Genomic DNA, 20,071 nt, shown 5'->3' with positions numbered 1-20,071 from the left:
GGCCAAAATGAAAATAAGCAGTCTTAAATGTGAACACCAAGGAAAAAAGATGATGATAGACATAAAATAGCAATGATTTCTTCGTGTGGCAATTATTAATACTGTTCTCTTATTTGTATTTTAGTAGACCTTAATGCAATAGTATAAGTTACTATGCCCACCCGGCCCCAACCAGGTAAAGATCAGAAAACCAGACATCAATGTGCATCAGTTGGGAATTTTTACTCATCAAAATAAGTGATGCTTTAAGATTATGTGACTGCAAACCAGCACCTAGGAGACTGGAACAAGAGGCTTGACAGTTTTGAGGCTAGCCTGGACTATTTAGTGATTACGTCTCAAATACTCTTTAAAAACAAAAAATAAATGCTATTGCAGAGTTAAATTTGGTTATTTCACTATTACTGTTCTTCTTATCAACAAGAAAGAACTCCCTTAACTCCCAATAAATGCTGAAATGATATTATTTCTTAGACTGAATTTCTCCTTCCTCCTTCAAGCCATGTTAACCATGCCCTTTTAACCAAGTTCTTCCCCCTTTCTCTAAGCTAATACCTATACAATTTTCTAGCTAATACTGAGAGGATACGAGAGGACACAGATCCAGAGAGTACAATTACAGTATGTAGAAATAGCAATTCCTTTACCATATATACCATTAATATACAGTCTAAAGAACTACATGTTTATTTAGCCCTTTTATAGTCATTGAATACAATTTTATTCCTCATATCATTTAGCCCTTTTATAACCATGTGGGATGAAGTATTGTCATCTCTATTTTACAATATATGACTCAGAAGAATACCTGGCTCTAAGGTCACTGGATTAATAAGTAGTGGAGCCAGGGTTCAGTCCAGATCTGTTTAATGTCAAAGTCCTTGTTTTTTGCTCTATACATTGCTTGCATTTTATTTTGCTTTTATTAAAAGAAAAAAAAATCAAACCAAAACCCAATACCAAAAACCAAACCAAAGCAAACAAACAAAACAGATCTGGGAAAACAGGGCAGCATTCAGAACACAGTGCTCTTCTAAACGACCCACATTTCTCAGAACCCACATGGCAAGACACAGATATCTGTAACTCCAGTCCCAGATGGCACATTCTTTTGGCCTCTTGGGTACCAGCACATACATGATGCAGACATACATGCAGGTAAAACACCCACACATATAAAATAAATAACTAAATGATAAAATTTTAAATAATAATTATCTTAGAGCAAAGGAAAAATACTGAAAGCTACAAGTAAATACAGTTATGTTGGGTCTGTTCTGTTATTTTTTTGAGACAGGGTTTTTCTGGGTATCCCTGGCCATCCTAGGGTCCCATCATCATAGAAATTTTAAAATGAAATTTTGTTAATTTGGGGTGTGTGGGCACACATGTGGGAAGTTAGAGGACAACTAGTGGGAACTCTCTCCTTTTATCATTCAAGTCCTGGGAATTGTCATCAGGTGTGGTCAGGTGTCTTTACCCGGTAAGCTATCTCACTACCCCTCAAAGTGAAAATTTAAATGGCAAATTCTACTTAGAAATGAGGGGAGCTGACATATGACTAAAATCCTTTGGAAACATTTCTATGTGACTGTGCATATCTGAATTTTTATGAAAATGGTGTTGACTTCTTAAGCTTTCACCTCACCTTGATATCAGTAACTATGCATGCGAGGGTAATTAATCTCCTGGAGGAAACATTTAAGGCATCACCCAGACTCTGTAAGCACAAGCAGCACTTACATGCACTCAAGGATCTCTGGACACTGCTGCCAGACACCACTCACTCATCTTGCTTGCCAAACAGATTCTTACCTTGCAATAACAGACTCAATTGGCATGATACCAGGCACATAGTGGGCCATGGGAGAAACAAAGTGTCCATCTAGGATCTTACAATCTGACTGTTCTTCAACCTAAAAGAAAAAAAAAAACTGAGGTGTATACAAAGTAGAGTAAGATATAGGTCTATCATGGCCTTTTTTATTTTGATAAAAATTCTATTCAACTAATCACTAACATAGCTCCTGCATATGAACATTGTTTTACCTACAACTGAGCTACATCCTCAGAACCAAAACTTCTTCATTGCTTACTGTGTTTCCTTTTCACCCCATTTTTTAAACCAAAAGATATATTTTTATCCAAGACTATCTATAGTGTCATAATTATTTAATGGCTATGTAACTGATACCTTCTGAAAAATTTCATGCTTTTCTTTCAAAGTCCTCCATTTATATTTACTTGATAGGGAATTATCCATTGTGCCTTTTTAAAGACAGCTTCACAAATATTTGTTTTCCTTCTATGTTACAGTATAGTTGGGAAATAATAAATTTAATTCACACACTGGCAGGCAATATCTCATAAAATACAAGTTAGAGAAATTCAGTACCATTCAACAGGGCTGGGAGTAAGGCTTAGTATAGAGCATGTGGCAAGTAGGGAGACCCTGTATTCAACTCTAGGTACCACAAAAACAAAAACAGTCAAAAGCATTCAACTATATAAAAGCCACCAAACGTACAATTTGGAAGCAACAATAATTTGGTGCCATCTAAGCTACTATCAAGTGTTCATGGTGGTTTGATAACACATTTCATTATGTGATATCATACTGGTGCATTATGTAAGGACAAAATGGGATTTTTTTTATTTTTTTTTCTGTAGTAAAGGCAATTTTTAGGCAGCTGTGGCAACATGTTTAAAATCACTTCATGTGGAAGCTAGGCAGGAGGCTCATGAGTTCAAAGCTAGCTTGGATTATGTATCAAGACCTATCTCAAAAAAAAAAATTCAAACAACAACAATAAAAAAGGCAATTTGCTAACATTCAATACCTAAGTTTATTTCTCAGAAAATTAGTTTTTTAGTATAAAAAAATCCTATTTCAAGTCAAAGGCTAAAATTAAAGTAGCAGGAAGGTAACACACATTTTGACTATAATAAAACAAAACAAACAACAAAAAACCCCCAAAACCATCCATGTCAGTGGCTGCAGTTGTTCAGTCTTTTGTATCTGTGAATTAAGATTAGTAAACTGTTTTTCTTCCATACAGGAGATATTCTACCAATCATCTACATTCCTTGGCCCCACCATTAAAAAAACAAAAACGGGGATCTGGAGAGATGGCTCAGCGGTTAAAAGCACACATGCTCTCCCTGAGGACCTGAATCTGAGTCCCAGTACCCACATTAGGTAGCTAACAACTGCCTGCAGCCACATCCCCAGGGGAAGGAATCCCACACCTCCCTCTGACCTCCATGGGCACTTGGATTCATGTGTACATACCACCTCCACACACACACAGTTAAAATAATAAAAATAAATCTTTAAAAGTAAAACCCAAAAACCATGGTGGGTGTTTTGGGGCATGCTTTAATCTCAGCACTCACAGTTGGATCTCTGAGATCCTCTGCCTCCACTTCCCACGTTCTAGAAATACAGATCTATGCCACCACCACAGTTTTAATGCAGTGCTGGGTATTAAACCTCAGGCTTTGTGCAAATTAGGCAAAGACCCTACCCACAGATCTATATTCTCGGCTCCCCCAAATTCTACACTGATTAATGGGCTGGGATAAGTACAAGTGTTGGTGAGAATCTGATCAAACTGGGACTCTTGTCCAATGCTGGTGGGGATGTAAGACAGTGCAGACTCTGTGAAAGAGTCTGGAGTTTTGAGGTTAGATTCAGAGTTACCATATGAAGGAATATAAACTCACAGGTATAGTCAACCGAACCACCTCCCATAGGATGTTCGTGTAATATTTATGCTGGAGTGTTCACAGTTTATCATAATAGCCCCAAAATAGTAGAGACGACCCAGATGTTTAGAATTTATGAGCAGATAAGAAAGTATATGGTCACAGAAAAGAATTCTGATGCATGGTAAAACGTGAACAAGCCTTATAAACATACTAAGAGGGCAAGAGAGGGCAAATGCACCTTATAAACATACTAAGAGGGCAAGAGGGGGCAAATGCACCTGTGCTACTAGAGTGGTCACCCGAGTTCAGGTCCCAGAACCACTTAAAGGTAGAAGGATACAACTATGTCTACAAAGTTGTGCTCTGATCTAATAATTGACATTTATGAGATGGCATATGTGCCTATCCACAAAGACCAGACATGCAACATAATAATGAAAATTAGTAAGCTAAAAAATACTTTCTAAGCCAAACACTTGAGGTCACATATTGCAAAATTCCATTTATTAAAATGTCCTAAATATGAAACTCCATAGATGCAGAAAGCAAGTTAGTAACTGCCAGTGGGAACAGAAGCTGTCAGAAACCATAGCTAGAGCGACAGAGTGTCTTTAAGGACAATGAAAATGTTATGGAATAAAATAGTTTAAAAAAAGGGATAGCTAATGGCTATACACTTAGGTAACAAATGTAAAACATTCCACTGTATAATTTATATAATTTAAAATTTTAAACCCTGAGGTGGGTGGGTGTCCTTCCTTAAATTGTATCCTCTGTGGCTGTACAGAATCAGGATCAGGAGGTGGAGACTCCAGAGATAAAAGGAGGCTTGATCTGCACTTGGCACACTCTACTTATTTAAAAGCCTCTATTCTTGGTACGTTTACTTGTGCATGTATTCCCTTACTGTGTGCTTGGGTGTTTGTCTACCTGAATATGTGGGCATACTTAGTCATGTACGTATAGTGAACAGAAGTCATCGCAGGTTGTCTTCCTCTATGGCTGTCCTAAACTTCTTAAGCAGACTGGCTGGCTTGGAACTCACAGATCTGTCTGTTTCTGACTCCTTACTGTTGAGATTAAAGGTAATCTCTCCCATGCCAGGATGCTCTACTTTTTGAAATTTAGTCTCTCAATGAATCTAGAGATTGCAGTCTCTACTAGATCAGCAGGCCCCAAGACTCCTCTGTCCTTGTTTCTCCAGTGTCCCCCTTCCATGGTCGGCTTGTCTGCGGGCACTGGGAATATCAACCCAGGTCCTCATGCTTGTGCAATAAGGATGCACAGACTGGGTCATCTCCTCAGCCCAGAAAAGCCTACGACTTATTTTCTTTTTTATTTTTGTAATAGGGTCTCTCTGTTGTAGCCTTAGCTGCCCTCTCAGAGATCCTACTGCTTCTGCCTACCAAGAGACACACCCGGAAAATGCATATATATATATGCGATCACATACACAGTCACACGTGTAAAAAGTATACATATGTATATATACACATATACATACATATATGAACATTCATGTACATATATGTATATGTTGTCTGTGTGTGTGTATATAATATTTTGGGGGGTGGGGGTTGTGTTTCTTGAGGCAGTGTTTCTCTGTATGGTACTAGCTGTCCTTGAACTTACTCTGTAGACTAGGTTGTCCTTGAACTCACAGAGATCTGCCTGCCTCTGCCTCCTGAAGGCTGAGATCAAAGGCCTGTGCTACCACTGCCTGGACCTAAAACCTTTCATTATTAAAAGAAAAAAAGGTATAAAATTAACTCAAACAAATCAGTAGCCTTCCTCTACTAAAAGGATAAACAGGCTAATAAAGAGATTAGGGAAATGACACCCTTCACAATAGTCCCAAATAATATAAAGTATCTTGATGTGACATTAAACAAGCAAGTGAAATATCTGTATGACAAGAACTTCAAGTCTCTGAAGAAAGAAATTGAAGAAGATCTCAGAAGATGGAAAGACCTCCCATGCTCATGGATTGGCAGGATTAATATAGTAACAATGGCCATTTACCAAAAGCGACCTACAGATTCAATGCAATCCCCATCAAAATTCCTACTAAATTCTTTATAGAGATAGAAAGAGCAATTTGCAAATACATTTGGAATAGCAAAAAACCCAGGATAACGAAAACTATACTGAACAATAAAAGAACTTCTGGGGAAATCACCATCCCTGACTTCAAGCTGTATTACAGAGCAATAGTGATAAAAAATTGTATGTTATCGGTACAGAGACAGGCAGATAGATCAGTGGAATAGAATTGAAGACCCAGAAATGAACTCACACACCTATGGTCACTTGATCTTTGACAGAGGAGCTAAAACCATCCAGTGGAAAAAAGATAGCGTTTTCAACAAATGGAGGTCAGCATGTAGAAGAATGCAGATTGATCCATTCTTATCAACATGTACAAAGCTTAAGTCCAAGTGGATCAAGGACCTCCACATCAAATCAGATACACTCAAACTAATTGAAGAAAAAGTGGAGAAGAGTCTCAAATACATGGACACTGGGGAAAATTTCCTGAAAAAAACACCAATGGCCTATTCTCTAAGATCAAGAACTGACAAATGGGACCTCATAAAATTGCAAAGCTTCTGTAATGCAAAGGACACTGTCATTAGGACAAAATGGCAACCAACAGATTGGGAAAAGATCTTTATCAATCCTACATCTGCTAGATGTACAAAGATGTAAAATATACAAAGAACTCAAGAAGTTAGACTCCAGAGAACCAAATAACCCTATTAAATAATGGGGTACAGAGCTAAAATTCTCAGCTGAGGATTATAGAATGGCTGAGAAGCACCTAAAGAAATGTTCAACATCCTTAGTCATCAGGGAAATGAAAATCAAAACATCCCTGAGATTCCACCTCACAACAGTCAGAATGCCTAAGATAAAAAACTTAAGTGACAGCAGATGCTGGCTAGGATATGGAGAAAGATGAACACTCCTCCATTGTTGGTGGGACTGAAAACTGGTACAACCATTCTGGAAAGCAGTGTGGAGATTCCTCAGAAAATTAGACATAATCCTACATGAGGACCTAGCTATACCTCTCTTGGGCATATAGCCAAAAGATGCTCCAACATACAGCAAAGACACATGCTCCACTATGTTCATAGCAGCCTTATTTATAGTAGCCAGAGGCTGGAAAGAACCCAGATGCCCTTCAACAGAGGAATGGACTCAAAAAATGTGGTACATCTACACAATGGAGTACTACTGAGCAATCAAAAACAATGACTTCATGAAACTCATAAGCAAATGGATGGAACCAGAAAATATCATCCTGAGTGAGGTAACCCAATCACAGAAAAACACACTTGGTATGCACTCACTGATAAGTGGATATTAGACCAAAAGCTCGAATTACTCAAGATGCAATCCACAGGCCACAGAAAGCTCAAGAAGAAGGAAGACCAAAATGTGGATGGATGCGTCCACTCCTTCTAAAAAGGAGGAACAAAAATATCCATAGGCGGGGATATGGAAGCAAAGTTTAGAGCAGCGACTCAACGAATAGCCATTCAGAGCCTGCACCACATGTGGCCCATATATATACGGCCACCAAAACTAGATAAGATTGATGAAGCTAAAAAGTGCATGCTGAAAGGGGACTGGATATAGATCTCTCCTGAGAGACACATCCAGAACATGTCCAATACAGAGGTCAATGCTAACAGCAAACCACCGAACTGAGAACGGGATCCCTTCGGAGGAATTGAGGAAGGATTAAAGAGCTAAAGGGGCTCACAACCCCAAAAGAACAACAAAGCCAACAAACCAGCACTTCCAGGGACTAAACCACTATAGGGCTCCAACTGCATGTGTAGCAAAGAATAAACTTATTGGGACACCCGTGGAAGGGGAAGCCTTTGGTCCTGGCAAGGTTGAACCCCCAGTGCAGGGGATTGTTGTGGGGAGGGTAGGGGGTGATAAAGGGGGGGAGGGGGAGAGAAGGGGGAACACCTTATAGGGGAGGAAATAGAGGGGTTATGGACAGGAAACCAGGGAAGGGAATAACATTTGAAATGTAAATAAAGAAATATATCCAATAAAAAAAATACAAAGAACAAGCCAACTGAACAGCCAAAAAAGGGGGGTAGGGATCTTTTTATAAATGGAATATTTTATAAAGAGAAAAATATTTGCCAAAGTTTGAATCATACAGAAATTCTTAAAATATTGACCAAACGTAATATTCTAGTTGTGGAAAAGGCTTACATTTTTCAGTTTCTATGTGGTTTTTGTTTTGTTTTGATTTGAGGAACTTTTGATGAAGGAGATCTAAGTATATTCAATATGTAAAAGATACAAGTATACTTACTTCACCTGCAGATCAGGGATGGACTGTGAAACCCACCATTTAGTTCCCTTCGATATTATTTCAAAGTACTCAATTACACGAACTTAGATTTTACATAAAAGCAGCTGATTGCTTATGAAACAAAGCAATTTAAAAAACATTCTTCCTCCCCTAAGTTCAGAGCACTTTCTAGCCTTCTCCGAGCACTGTGTTCTGTTGTAGCTCCCTGGTACTTCCTAATAGCTGCTATTGCAAACATGCCTACTGTGCTCAACCTCCAAGTAGATTGCTTTCTTTTAATACTTACTAGTCTTCTTTAATATTCTTCTTTAATGTTGAATAACTGAACCCTCAGGAGCCTAAGGATACAAAATGAAACTCAGAAAAATGCAGCCTAAATACTATGTATTCAGGCAAGCGCTAAACATATGTTCCCCACTACTTATGAATGAAACTAAACTGTGGCTGGGACAGAACTATGAATACATGCTCCAGTGCACTGTCTCAGGGTGACTGCTACAGGACTTCCACACTTGGTTTCTTCTTACATACCTTATCGATGTGTACCGGATAGTCACTTGAAACCAGGTTCTGGCACCTTTCTCGATTTCCAATCATCTTTCTGAACTCAAAGAGTCTGTTAGGAGACAATTTTTTTAATTAAAAAAAAATAAGCCTTTTGTGTTACCTATTAGACCTACTATGATATGAGTGATGAACCATGATTAAAATTAGCAAATTCAATTAAGAGGCCATATTCATTTTAACTTTTATCATTTATACAAAAGGATACTGTTTCTTCTCTCTTTTAGGAACTGGAAAGCTTCTCTTAAAATGAGAAACAAAATTGTGCAGAATAAACACATTTAAGATTCACAATGAAATGGGCCAATTCTGAAAATAATTTTTCTTAGGTCCAGGTTTTGCTATGAGCTCTAGTGTATTCCAGTTTCACAGTCACTGAAAATTGAAGTTACCAAAGAATATTAGTGCCTGGAAACCACACAACTTCAACCGGTATAGGTAGTAATGAGTGATGCGAAAAAACTTGTTTGCACCCAAGTCATGATGCTATATGCTAAAGTGTACAAAAATAACTAAGAGGATAAAAGAAAAAATTTTTATGAAGTTCAGTATTCAATTTCATCAATAAACCACCCTAGATTTGAAGCTACAATACATTGTAACTAAGATAAAATTTTAAATATATATTAAAACAAGAAATTAAAAATAAGCATCCAACGGCTGGAGAAGTGGTTTAGTACTAAGAGCACTTGTTGTTCTTGCAGAAGACCCAGGTTGGTTCCCACCACCCGCGTGGTGATTCACAATCACTCACAACTCCAGGTCCAGTTTCAAAGTACTCAATTACACAAACTTAGATTTTATATTAACGCAGCTGATTGCTTATGAAACAAAACAATTTAAAAAACATTCTTCCTCCCCTAAGTACAGAGCACTTTCTACCCCTCATACCTCCACAAGCACAAGGCACAGAGGTGGTACACAAACACGTAACATGCAGGCAAGTACACAAAACTCAACAGTCACGCACTCATGAAACATACACACACACACACACACACACACACACACACACACATACACACACACACGCACACACACGCAAACACGCACACACGCACGCACGCATGCACACTCTACCTCTTGAGATCTTCTGGCCTTCCCCATCCTCTGATGAAAAGTTTGGTGAGGAGAAGTCTCCGGTATAGGATATCTAACTTGCTTACACCCATGAGTGCCAAGCAGCATCTAGAAGTAAAATTTAAAATTAATTGAAAATATTTTTACTTGCCATCAAGGCAGCAGGCCAACTTTCTAACCACTTATTTGAATACCAGGCAAAATTAAAGACTGAAGAGTAAATTCCGGAATCTGTCCCTGTAGAAACATAGTAGGAGATTTAGAAGAACTGGGATATAAAGTAGAGAAATGAAGAGTCTAAAGCCTAACTAAACGATGAATTCTTCATCTTAAGTGCAGGGGTGACTTAAGGAGCTAGTGTGTTGGAAAGCAAGATTAACCTATGATACCCACACAGTACTGTAGTATTAGCCAGGCACTATTTAATTTACCACACAACTACATGTTCTTATTTAAGCTATACAAGGACACTTGAAAAAGATTGCCTGAGTTATACAGAGGAAACTGAGACACAGAGAAAACAGCTATTTATCCTAAGCCACATTGCATGTATGGAAAGGACCAAACTTCAACTTCAGGGATAATAAAATGTTCAAGATTTAGCAGGCTCACCGTACTAACTCTTTAACAGTGAACAAACAGTAAGTAGTACCTCGAGTTGGATACTGTTTACTTCTAAATATTTTTCCTTTCCCCTTTTTTCCTTTTTAGTTTTTTTCAAGACAGGGTTTCTCTGTGCAGCCCTGGCTGTTCCGGAACTCGATCTACAGACCGAGCTGGCCTCAAATTCAGAGATCCCCCTGCTTCTGCCTCCTGAGTGCTGAGATTAAAGGTGTGTGCCGCCATCACCCAGCTTATTTCTCAAACATTGCTCAGAAAATTTTAATATCTAGCTCAACCTTTCCCAATTAAAAGATGTCACTGAGGCAGAGTTCTTGCTTAACAGGCATGAAACCCCAGGTTCGATCCCCAACACTATAAAAATAAAGATAAAGTTCAGATATGTATGGATGACACATGATTCAGATTAAACTTTAACTGTACAGATATATGATATGAAACATTACATTTGTATCAATAAACTTTAATATTTATTTCTTCAAAAAAATTGAATGACTTCTACCTGGACTTTGCGTTTTGATACATTGAAAAGTTCAATTTAATGTTTTCCTTCCTTAGGGCAAGGGCCTCAAGCAGTACAGTCTGTATTCAACTCACTATGTAACGGAGGTCACCCCTGAACTCCTGATCCTCTATCTCTGCCTGCCAAGCTCTGGGTTATAGGTACGAACCACTACACTCAGGTTTGCTTTGCCTTGTTCTTTTTGAGATAATATCTACCTCTGTAGTCCAAGGTTGTTGGTAGCTTGGGGATTGGCCTCAAATTTGTGGCATTTCTTTTGCTTCAGCTCTCCCAATCTTAGAATTTCAGGCAACATTCCTGAATGCCTTAAGTTTTCCTTGAATAGTATACAGTGTAACCCACCATCAACTGGACAGACACTGGACCAGCAAAGCAAGTTGTTCCCACTGCTTCACAATTCTCACAACCAGGAATTTTTACTGGATACCTGTTTTCCTTAGGCTATCCCAAAAACTGTCAAGCCCACAGCTTTGCATTAAGCCTATTTCTGCCCACGTCTTTCCAGTGATAGATAGCCCTGGGTGTATAGTTCCTGCTGTCTGAACACCACAATATTAAATCAGAATTACTTTTGTGACGATCTCCTTCTCCAAGCAAACATAGCACTGCTGGCAGCATGCTGCTGTAACCAATGAATTTTTGTTTCTAAATGACGTATCTGTACTTCCTTTGTCTTAAAAGTTTTCACTAGTAACTTGATGTGCCATGTTTGGTTGATATGTATAGGCAGACTGCCCTTTTCTGAAGAGAAAAGAAGTAGATGAAGCTGGGGGAGGCAGGCATGACCCGGGACAGACAGACTGCATTCAGGATATAATATAATGAGAGAACTTTAAAAAGTTTTCACTTGTCTCAGTCTCCTTGGATACATCTATCACAGTGCACACATCTGGGTTGTAATCACCTGTGTAATCCCAAATAAATTCACAGAGTGTCTCTTGTAAAATGAAAACGAACAACGCTTCTCATGTGACATCGTTCATTTGAATTTCCTGTAAAATGCTTCCAGTTAAATGTATAAAACAAACTTTGGTGTTGGGCTGGAGAGATGGCTCAGCGGTTAAGAGCATTGACTGCTCTTCCAGAGGTCATGAGTTCAATTCCCAGCAACCACATGGTGGCTCACAACCATCTGTAATGAGATCTGGTGCCCTCTTCTGGCCTGAAGTCACATATGCAGGCAAAGGCTATATATAAAGAAAACCTTGGTGTACTTAACAAATCTCTTGTTTAAGTATTCAATTGGAATCCATTTTCTTTTGCAAAATTTCAAATCCTTCAACAACTATTTAAAATATATTTTGCTTTACCAATCTGAACGCACACAACTGGGTTAGTTTTTTATTTATTTCTTACGAAATAAAGGCAAAGGTGGCTTTGTGACGCAGCTGGAGCTGGGGGAAAGCTGAAGCTCGCGCTCTACCAGCCCTCTTCTGCCACGGCCGTGGGAATGGACACATCTGCCCACGTGCTGAAAGCCAGCGGGCCTTGACAACGAACAAGACCACCACCACAACCGCAACCGTGGCTCTCAGTCTCATCCTTTACTGCCCAACTACACTTCTCCAACCGCAACCAGTTTACAACCATGACGTCCGCCAGTGAAGGGCACTTTGATGCTTATGAGGCACTGGATCTTACAGAATTTGGCAAAAACCAGCCTTGGTGGCGCAAGCTTTTCGGGCATGAGAGTCGGTCTTCAGGTGAGAAATACAGCGTGGCGACCCAGCTCCTCATTGGAGGCGTCACTGGCTGGTGCACTGGCTTCATATTCCAGAAAGTTGGAAAGCTGGCTGCCACAGCAGTGGGAGGGGGCTTTTTTCTCCTCCAGCTTGCAAACCATACTGGCTATGTCAAAGTTGACTGGACTCGAGTAGAGAAGGACATGAAAAAAGCCAAGGAGCAGCTGACGATTCGGAAGAGCGCCCAAATACCAACTGAAGTCAAGAGCAAAGCCGAGGAGGTGGTGTGCTTTGTAAAGAAGAATGTTTTAGTTACTGGAGGATTTTTTGGAGGCTTTCTGCTCGGTATGGCATCCTAATGGGTATCGCTTCACTTCCACAGTTCACCAGCCTCAACACTCCATCCTAGGAAAATCCAGACTCTTCCTCCTCTTCAGGCCCTCCTCTCTATTGTAAATCTGAACCGCATCCATAGGCATCTTGCCCATGCAATTTTACACAGGCTTTTGTGGGCTTGACAAGCAAAGGGGGAAGTATGCTCTCCATCTGGAGGCCAACAAGAACGGTCCTTTTGCTGTGTGTACAATCTGCCCTAAAACATCTTTAAGACCTGTCCCTAGCAGTTGAGCTGGAAGAGCGACGCACAATTACCTTACTATGCTCTTCATGGAAAGGAACTGAATATATTTGACTTTGAGCACGGGAAGAAAGAAAACACAGCAGGGACAGTTGTGGGAGTACCATGTACTAGCCAGCTACTTTAGGGGAACAGTCTCCTTACAGAATTTTACAAGTAAATTGATTAATGCTTTCTTTTCCTCTTGCCAGTTACCCCAATAAACTATAATTATAATAGTTATCTTACTTAATGACTCAGAAGTGTGACACTTCAAAAAGGGCCATAACTTAAATACTAGGATCTATTTTTTGGGTCCTTTTTTGGAAGGGGGTGGTTGGGGTGCCCCTAGGGCCTTGCTCATACTAGGCAAGGGCTATTCCTGAGCTATAGTCTCAACCTTTTGGGTACTTTTTATTTTGAGAGAAGATCTTACTAAATTTCTCTAGCTGGCCTAGTACTTGGCATCCTCATTTATCAGCTTCCTGAAGAGGTGGGATTACAGGCCCAAGCCACCAGGAACAGCTGCCCCAGGACCTTAAGAAAGAACTGAAGAACACACCTCTTGAGTCTACTTTGCCCCTTCTCAATCTTCTCATTTGCCTTTTCCTCCAGGAATAGGTTACAAGGACCTATCTAATTGTGTTTCGTGCATCAGGGCCTCGTCTTCTTCAATCAAATATCAGCTGTGTGAAATTCTCATCTAGACGCTTCAGTGGAGAAGAATCTGCTTTGGGGTCTTAGGTTTGGGGTACAATTTGTATACTTGCAACTTTAGGATTTATTCACATTTTGTCCTTTGTCAGCAGAGGACACACTCAGCTCTGGGAGGCTATCCACAGTTCTTCATCTCACACTGACTTTGCTCTCTCCATACAACTCAAAACCGGCAGACTTCTCCATACGGGGGGAGAGTACACCCTGGGAGTCTAACACCTCTGCAGAAAGGGCGAGTGTGTGAGTGCAATTGATGTTTCCATTTTCTGTTGACTAGAAAGAAAAATCATGGGTCCAGCCCAAACTCGACACTGTGAGTGCCAGAAAACAATGACCTTAAAGACCAACCTTGGAAACTGTATGCTACATGGGAAGAAGAAACTAACTGTACTTTTCAGCTTTTGAGTATAGGTTTAAACCTTTAATACCCGGATAAAATCTTCATATTTCCACCAGAGGGGAATAGAGAACCCATACAAATTCAAAATAACAACAAACCATACCAAAACAACAGACTCCATAGACCTGAGGAACCACTTGTTTATAAGCCAACTGGCTCTTTACAGTGTGTTTAAATCATGTTTCTATTCTTCCATTCACTTACACCTCCTTTGCACAGTAAATTCGCCATTAGTACTTTGTGTTTCATTTATTAAACAAAGGTAAATGAAAATTGGTTTTCATGTTTTTCTTTTTGAAACCGGATCGCATGTAATCCAGGCTGACCTCAAACTTCTAATCATTACCTCCACCTTATACGACTGGAAGATTTTCTTAAATGTTATAATCCCCATATCTCCACTATATACATATTCTACTAAAACAATTATTAAAATCATTTAAGTCAGTGTATTCTTTACCCAATTAACAAAATCTAGGGCTGGTGAGAAGACTCAGTAGTCCTTAAAAGCACTGGCCACCATGCCTGATACCTCTTTGATCCCCAGGGCATACATGTTTGAAAGGAGAACTGACTTCTGTAAGTTGTCCTCTGGCCTCCACTTACACACCACAACATGTGTTTATACATACATACACAAGATAAAATAATGTTCCATACTGCCAATGAGCTCAGGTCTTTTAATATATGGGGTAGGATGGACTTATATTTTAACAAAATATAACTCTAAATGATGAACAGTTATTATGGTTTGGTTCTGAAATGTCCTCTGGGTGTGCTAAAGACTTGGTGCTCAGTTTATAGGGAGGCGGCTCAACCTTATGAAGTGGTTTAGTTCCTGGGTATGTGTGCTTGAGGTATATCAAGAGCCTGGGTCTCTTCTGTGTGTCCTTGTATCTATCTCCCTCCTTCTCGGTCCATGACTGGAAAGGACCTTCTCTGGCACACATTCTGGGTCATGATGTTCTTCCTTGCTACAGGCCTAAAAGCAAAGCCATCTAATGAACACTAACTCTGAAACCCTGAGCCCAGATAACCTTTTTGTGGTAGTTTGAATAAAAATGACCCCATAGGCTCATATATTTGAATACTTGGATCCTAGCTGGTAGAACTATTTGGGAAGATTAGGAGGCTTGCATAGCCTTGTTAGAGGTGTATCACTGGAGGTGGGCTTTGAGGTTCCAAAAACCTACATCATTCCCAGTTAGTTTACTTTGCCTCATCATTGCTGACGAGGATGTGAGCTCTTAGCTACTGTTCTAGCACCATACCTGCCTGCTGCCACATTCTCACCACAATAGTCACTGACTCACCTTCTGAAACTATACCCCCCAAATAAACTCTTCTAGAAGTTGCCTTGGTCATGGTGTTTCCATTGTACTAGAAAAATGTTTAATTTCTTTCTTTCGGTTTAGGTTGGTTTTTGAGGTATTTTGTCACAGAGACAGGAAGCTAACATTGATTCAAATATTTTACTACTTTGATCTTTTGTAATGGTTCATATACTCATTACTCATATTTTTGTCTTTCTCTAGTATCATACACTAGGATGATTCACTTTTGGAATATCCATTCATGATGACACTAAATCAATTCTATGTGAGGAAACAAAACCCAAATATTCTCCAACAGGAAACAGTAAGGTATCCAAGAACTATTTGACTTCTTTTTTTCTTTGTTTGTTTGTTTGTTTGTTTGTTTGTTTCAGACAAGTTCCCTCTACACAGCTCTGGCTGTCCTGGGACTCACTATATAGATCAGGCTGGCTTCAAACTCAGAGATCTGTCTCTGACCCATGTGTTTTAAAGGCAAATGCCAACATGCCAAGAGCACTTTTTAAAAATTACATTAATTTCTGCGTGTGGATTGAAGCACATAATGACAAAGAATTATCAATCATTTTGTAATGAATAATATTCACTATATAGCAAATTGTTCAGTCCTTTTGTTTTTAAACCCAAGACAACAAAATTTTCCCAAGTTACTTTGTTTTCTTATGTAATAAACCACTTCAAGGCTAGAGGCAGCATATTCCCTTGCTATATTTACCTACTAGCAACAATTCACAGGTAAAGAACAGATATCGAACACATACAGAGCTTATTATGTATTTGGTTTTCAAATTTGGTATTATTGTTAAATCCCATTTCAGTCTCAGAACAGTAAAAAATGAATTTCTGAATCTCTAAATGATATAGTTCCTTCTTTTTGGGGGTGTGTGTGTGTGTATGTGTGTGCTGCGTGTATATAGATTTAGATGCCAGTTACATCATTCAGATGGTGGGAGTAGTATAGACACATGCATCAGTGACCAGCCTTTTACAAAAGTGCTGCTGCCTTCTACTCAGATCCTCCTGCTTGTATAAAAAGTGCTGTTACCCACTGAGCTATTCCCATATCCTCTAAGAAAATCTTTCTATGCAGAGCTGGCTACGTTCAGAATATCCAGAACTATGAATCTTCTAAGTTGGGATAAAGACAACATCAGTTTACATTAAAGTGCCATCTGGAGCTATTCCAGATACTAAAAGCCCTGAGGTCAAGTAAGACACCAGCAAGATCCTGTAGAAGTAGCAGCCAATTTTAAAGCACCAAGCAAGATGGATACAAGGGCCATCTATGTTTTTAAATAGCAAGTGTAAAGGGGAGAAACAAAGTGGAACAAAAATAGGAGTGCAATGACAGTGCCAAGGAACAGAATGTCTTTCCTAGAAATAAGCTTTATTGCTAACATGGCACTCACCATCTACTAATATTACTCTATCTAGTATTTTTTAATCTATTACTTTGATATCTAAGTATATAAACAAACATTACTTTTCTTCATAGATTGTTTTGTTTTTGAGACTGGGATTCTCTGTGTAGCCCTGGCTTGCCTCCAAGTCATAGAAAGTATCCTCCCTCTGCTTCCCCCGTGTGCTACTGCTGTGTGGTTCTTCCTACACTTTTAAGTGTGTGTACCTCAAAGGCATAAGTAAATTTCAAAATTGTCATCGTGGTAAGAAACCCATTCCTGCAAGCTGTCCTCTGACCTCACATGCTCTATAGCAGCTGTATACTGCAAAATAACTTTTTAACAAAATATTTTTCCTTTTTTTATTGGATATAAAATAATATTTTTTAATCTACCATGTACATTAATTTCCCTCTTACCCACCCCCAAAGAGACCTAATTTTTGTTTCTTTTAAATGTGTGAGTATTTGCCTGCATGTATGTATGTGCCTAATGCTTGTTGAAGTCTGAAGGGGGGCATCAGATCCCTAGAATTGGATGACAGTTACTATTTAGATGTGGGGAATTGAATTCTGATTCTCTGCCAGAGCCATAAGTGCTTTTAACCTCTGGATCATCTCACCAAACCATTTCACACTTTAAAATCACACACATACATACATACACACACACTCACAGAAAAAGTGTCAGCTACCCTTAGGTAACTAATTCAATTACTTTTATACTGAAGAAGAGTAGGAAAATAAGTGTTTGGGAAGGATGTAAGTATCATTCAAGAAAAACCAACAAGGGGTTGGGTGTACAACTCAGTTGATAATTTTCCTATGAGCATTTGAAAGGCTTAGTTCAATCGCTAGCATCGTCAGAAGAGAAAAGGAGGTGCAGTTGAGGCACACATAGCCAACAAGTCCCATGTTTTTGATTAGCACATTCAGAAAGGTTCAATACCTTCAACTTTTGCTCTTATTGGATGGGCTACTTAAAAAGAAACAAAAAGGGGCTGGAGAGATGACTCAGCGGTTAAGAGCACCCGACTGGTCTTCCAGAGGTCATGAGTTCAAGTCCCAGCAACCACATGGTGGCTCACAACCATCTGTAAAGAGATCCGATGCCCTCTTCTGGTGTGTGTGAAGACAGCTACAGTGTACTTATATATAATAAATGAATAAATCTTAAAAGAAAAAAAGAAACAAAAAACAAACAAAAACCGCTTTCTTCCCCATGTTTGCTTTGATTGCTACTTATACATTCTGAGAAATGAGTTTATTTAGACATCAGGACTTGTCTATGTACTCTCTGAATGTGTTTTTGTTGTCTGAAGTCATCACTTGGAGACTGTAATGGAAGGACCTGAGTTCTCCACTAGCTGTGTGACCTTGAGCCACCTCAACTGTAAGGTAGAAAAATATACTTGTCCTAATGCGGAGCTACAAATGATTTCATTTAGATACACACTAAATGCTTGCTCTTCTATTAAGAAATCTGAGAAGATATTCTTGGTATTCTGTTTACAGGAAACCTGGTGGTAAACAGCACAGGTTTTGCTGTCAGAGGAGTCCTGCTTCTTGAATTCAAGCCACTGTTGGTTTGCTGTGCAGCCCTCAGCAATCTACTAATCCTCTAAGCCATTCACTTCTTTGTCTACCTGTGTCAATTCTTCTCCCCTTTAGAAAACCATTGTAGGGATGAAATGAGGGGACCATGTAAGATTTCTTTCAACATACACCACATTCTGCTTGATGGAATGCTAGTTAAATATTTTTTGTTCTATTCTATAAGCACCAAAAATTGTGCCAATGTCCAGGGATTAGAAAAGATAACCATAACACAGGAAGAATATCGTGGTTTAAAAAGTACTTTATTTTCTACCCATCTGTAGTCTTGGAACCAATTACACAAATCTGCATTTCTGTTACTATAAATAAATCTGCAGGACTGAATACAATGAAGTGTGTAATAATTAGGACTGGATTCGGAGGATAACAGTTAAGTTTAGCTGTTCTCTAGTAGGGTATGCCTGATTGGCTACACATTAGATGATCATAAATGAAAAATCTAAGGAGAAGTGATGGCAATACCACATAACAGAGAGCTCTTGGGGCAGGACAAACCTTAAGCGCTCATATGAATTCAAGAATTGAGTCTGGGTCCCAACTCTGAGAGGTAACAGGTAACTTATCTCGACCCCAGGTCATAATAACATAGACATGTCTGCTTTACACATCTCCTAGGATAGATGTGATCCAATGAAATCACAGGACAATGTTATCTAGAGTTAAGAAAACATGAGACACACAATAACTTCTGGCACCAATTAGCTGACAAGCCCAATCGCAGGGATAGCGACTAGGAAGTAAACAGCATCTGAGTTGGTTGAGTGTTTACTAAAGACAGGTTGAAAACAGCGGGTTGGAGCTAAGTACGGTTTGCTGAGGGACTGTATTGCAAAGCTGAGGCTCCACAGCCTGGAACCAGCGAGGTGGCAGCAGCTGGTTGCCACCTCAGCACCGACCCTCAGTCCCCTCAAATGAGGGGCCAGTGGGAAAACAGCACTCCCTGCCATCAGCCCCGACGCTTAGTCCCTTCAAGTACAGACCCAGCGGGCCAACAGTGGCTAGCTACGATCAGTCCCACTCCTCAGTCCCATCCCTTAGGTGAGGCGCCGCGGGCCAGCAGGATTGGGACGCCGGGGTCCCCAACGCCCTCCCTCGGATCGGGACACTGCTGCATTCATGCCGCCTTGCACGTCCGCAGAAGCCAGCGGCGCACCCGCTGTTACTTACAGGCCGCTCGCGGACGCACACCTAAAGGGGATCTCGCCAAGCCTCTGGGCACCACCGCAGTCCACGCTCTAGGGACCGGACTTTCGCCTTAGTTCGGATGGCCAAGAGGTGAATTTCCTCAGGTCCCAAGAAGATGGCTAGCTGCCAGCCAAGCGGGCAAGGAGGACGAGTTCGGGGCGGGGCGCCAGCAGGACACGCCCCCAGCAGCCCGTTCTGGCCCTACTCCACTCCTTCCGGCCTGCTTTCTGGACGCCAGCCCGGTCTCCTGCACCGCCCCTACTTCCCCTAGGCAGCG

General features: G+C 40.0%; 2 protein-coding genes across 5 annotated transcripts in view; one reads left to right on the top strand and one right to left on the bottom strand.

Moving 5' to 3' along the window:
* Positions 1–19,830, bottom strand: part of Abhd18 (abhydrolase domain containing 18) — a 47,686-nt gene extending 27,856 nt beyond the window's left edge. For 2 of the 4 annotated variants that reach the window (XR_015667570.1, XM_087630673.1), the window contains exons 1-3: positions 9,701–9,808; positions 8,588–8,672; positions 1,816–1,916 (exon numbers count right to left, since the gene is read on the bottom strand). Coding sequence is in view for 1 of the 4 variants with exons in the window: in NM_001025039.2 (NP_001020210.2) it covers positions 1,816–1,916; positions 8,588–8,672; positions 9,701–9,792 (278 nt within the window). In the remaining 3 variants the exon portion in view is untranslated. Of the gene's footprint in view, positions 1–1,815; positions 1,917–8,587; positions 8,673–9,700; positions 9,809–19,776 lie in introns of those variants that run through there. The other 2 variants (NM_001025039.2, XM_087630676.1) reach the window with 2 other exon arrangements.
* Fundc2b (FUN14 domain containing 2B) lies at positions 12,285–14,532 on the top strand. The gene has a single exon (NM_001014251.1). It carries the CDS (start codon positions 12,433–12,435, stop codon positions 12,883–12,885), a length of 453 nt encoding a protein of 150 aa, NP_001014273.1. The 5' UTR covers positions 12,285–12,432; the 3' UTR covers positions 12,886–14,532.
* Positions 19,831–20,071: the final 241 nt, after the last annotated feature.

Source organism: Rattus norvegicus, chromosome 2 (assembly GCF_021556685.1).
Source record: "Rattus norvegicus strain SHRSP/BbbUtx chromosome 2, alternate assembly SHRSP_T2T, whole genome shotgun sequence".
NCBI classification, from domain to species: Eukaryota; Metazoa; Chordata; class Mammalia; order Rodentia; family Muridae; genus Rattus; species Rattus norvegicus.
Note: the sequence above shows the minus strand (reverse complement) of the source record. Positions and strands in the feature narration are given on the sequence as shown.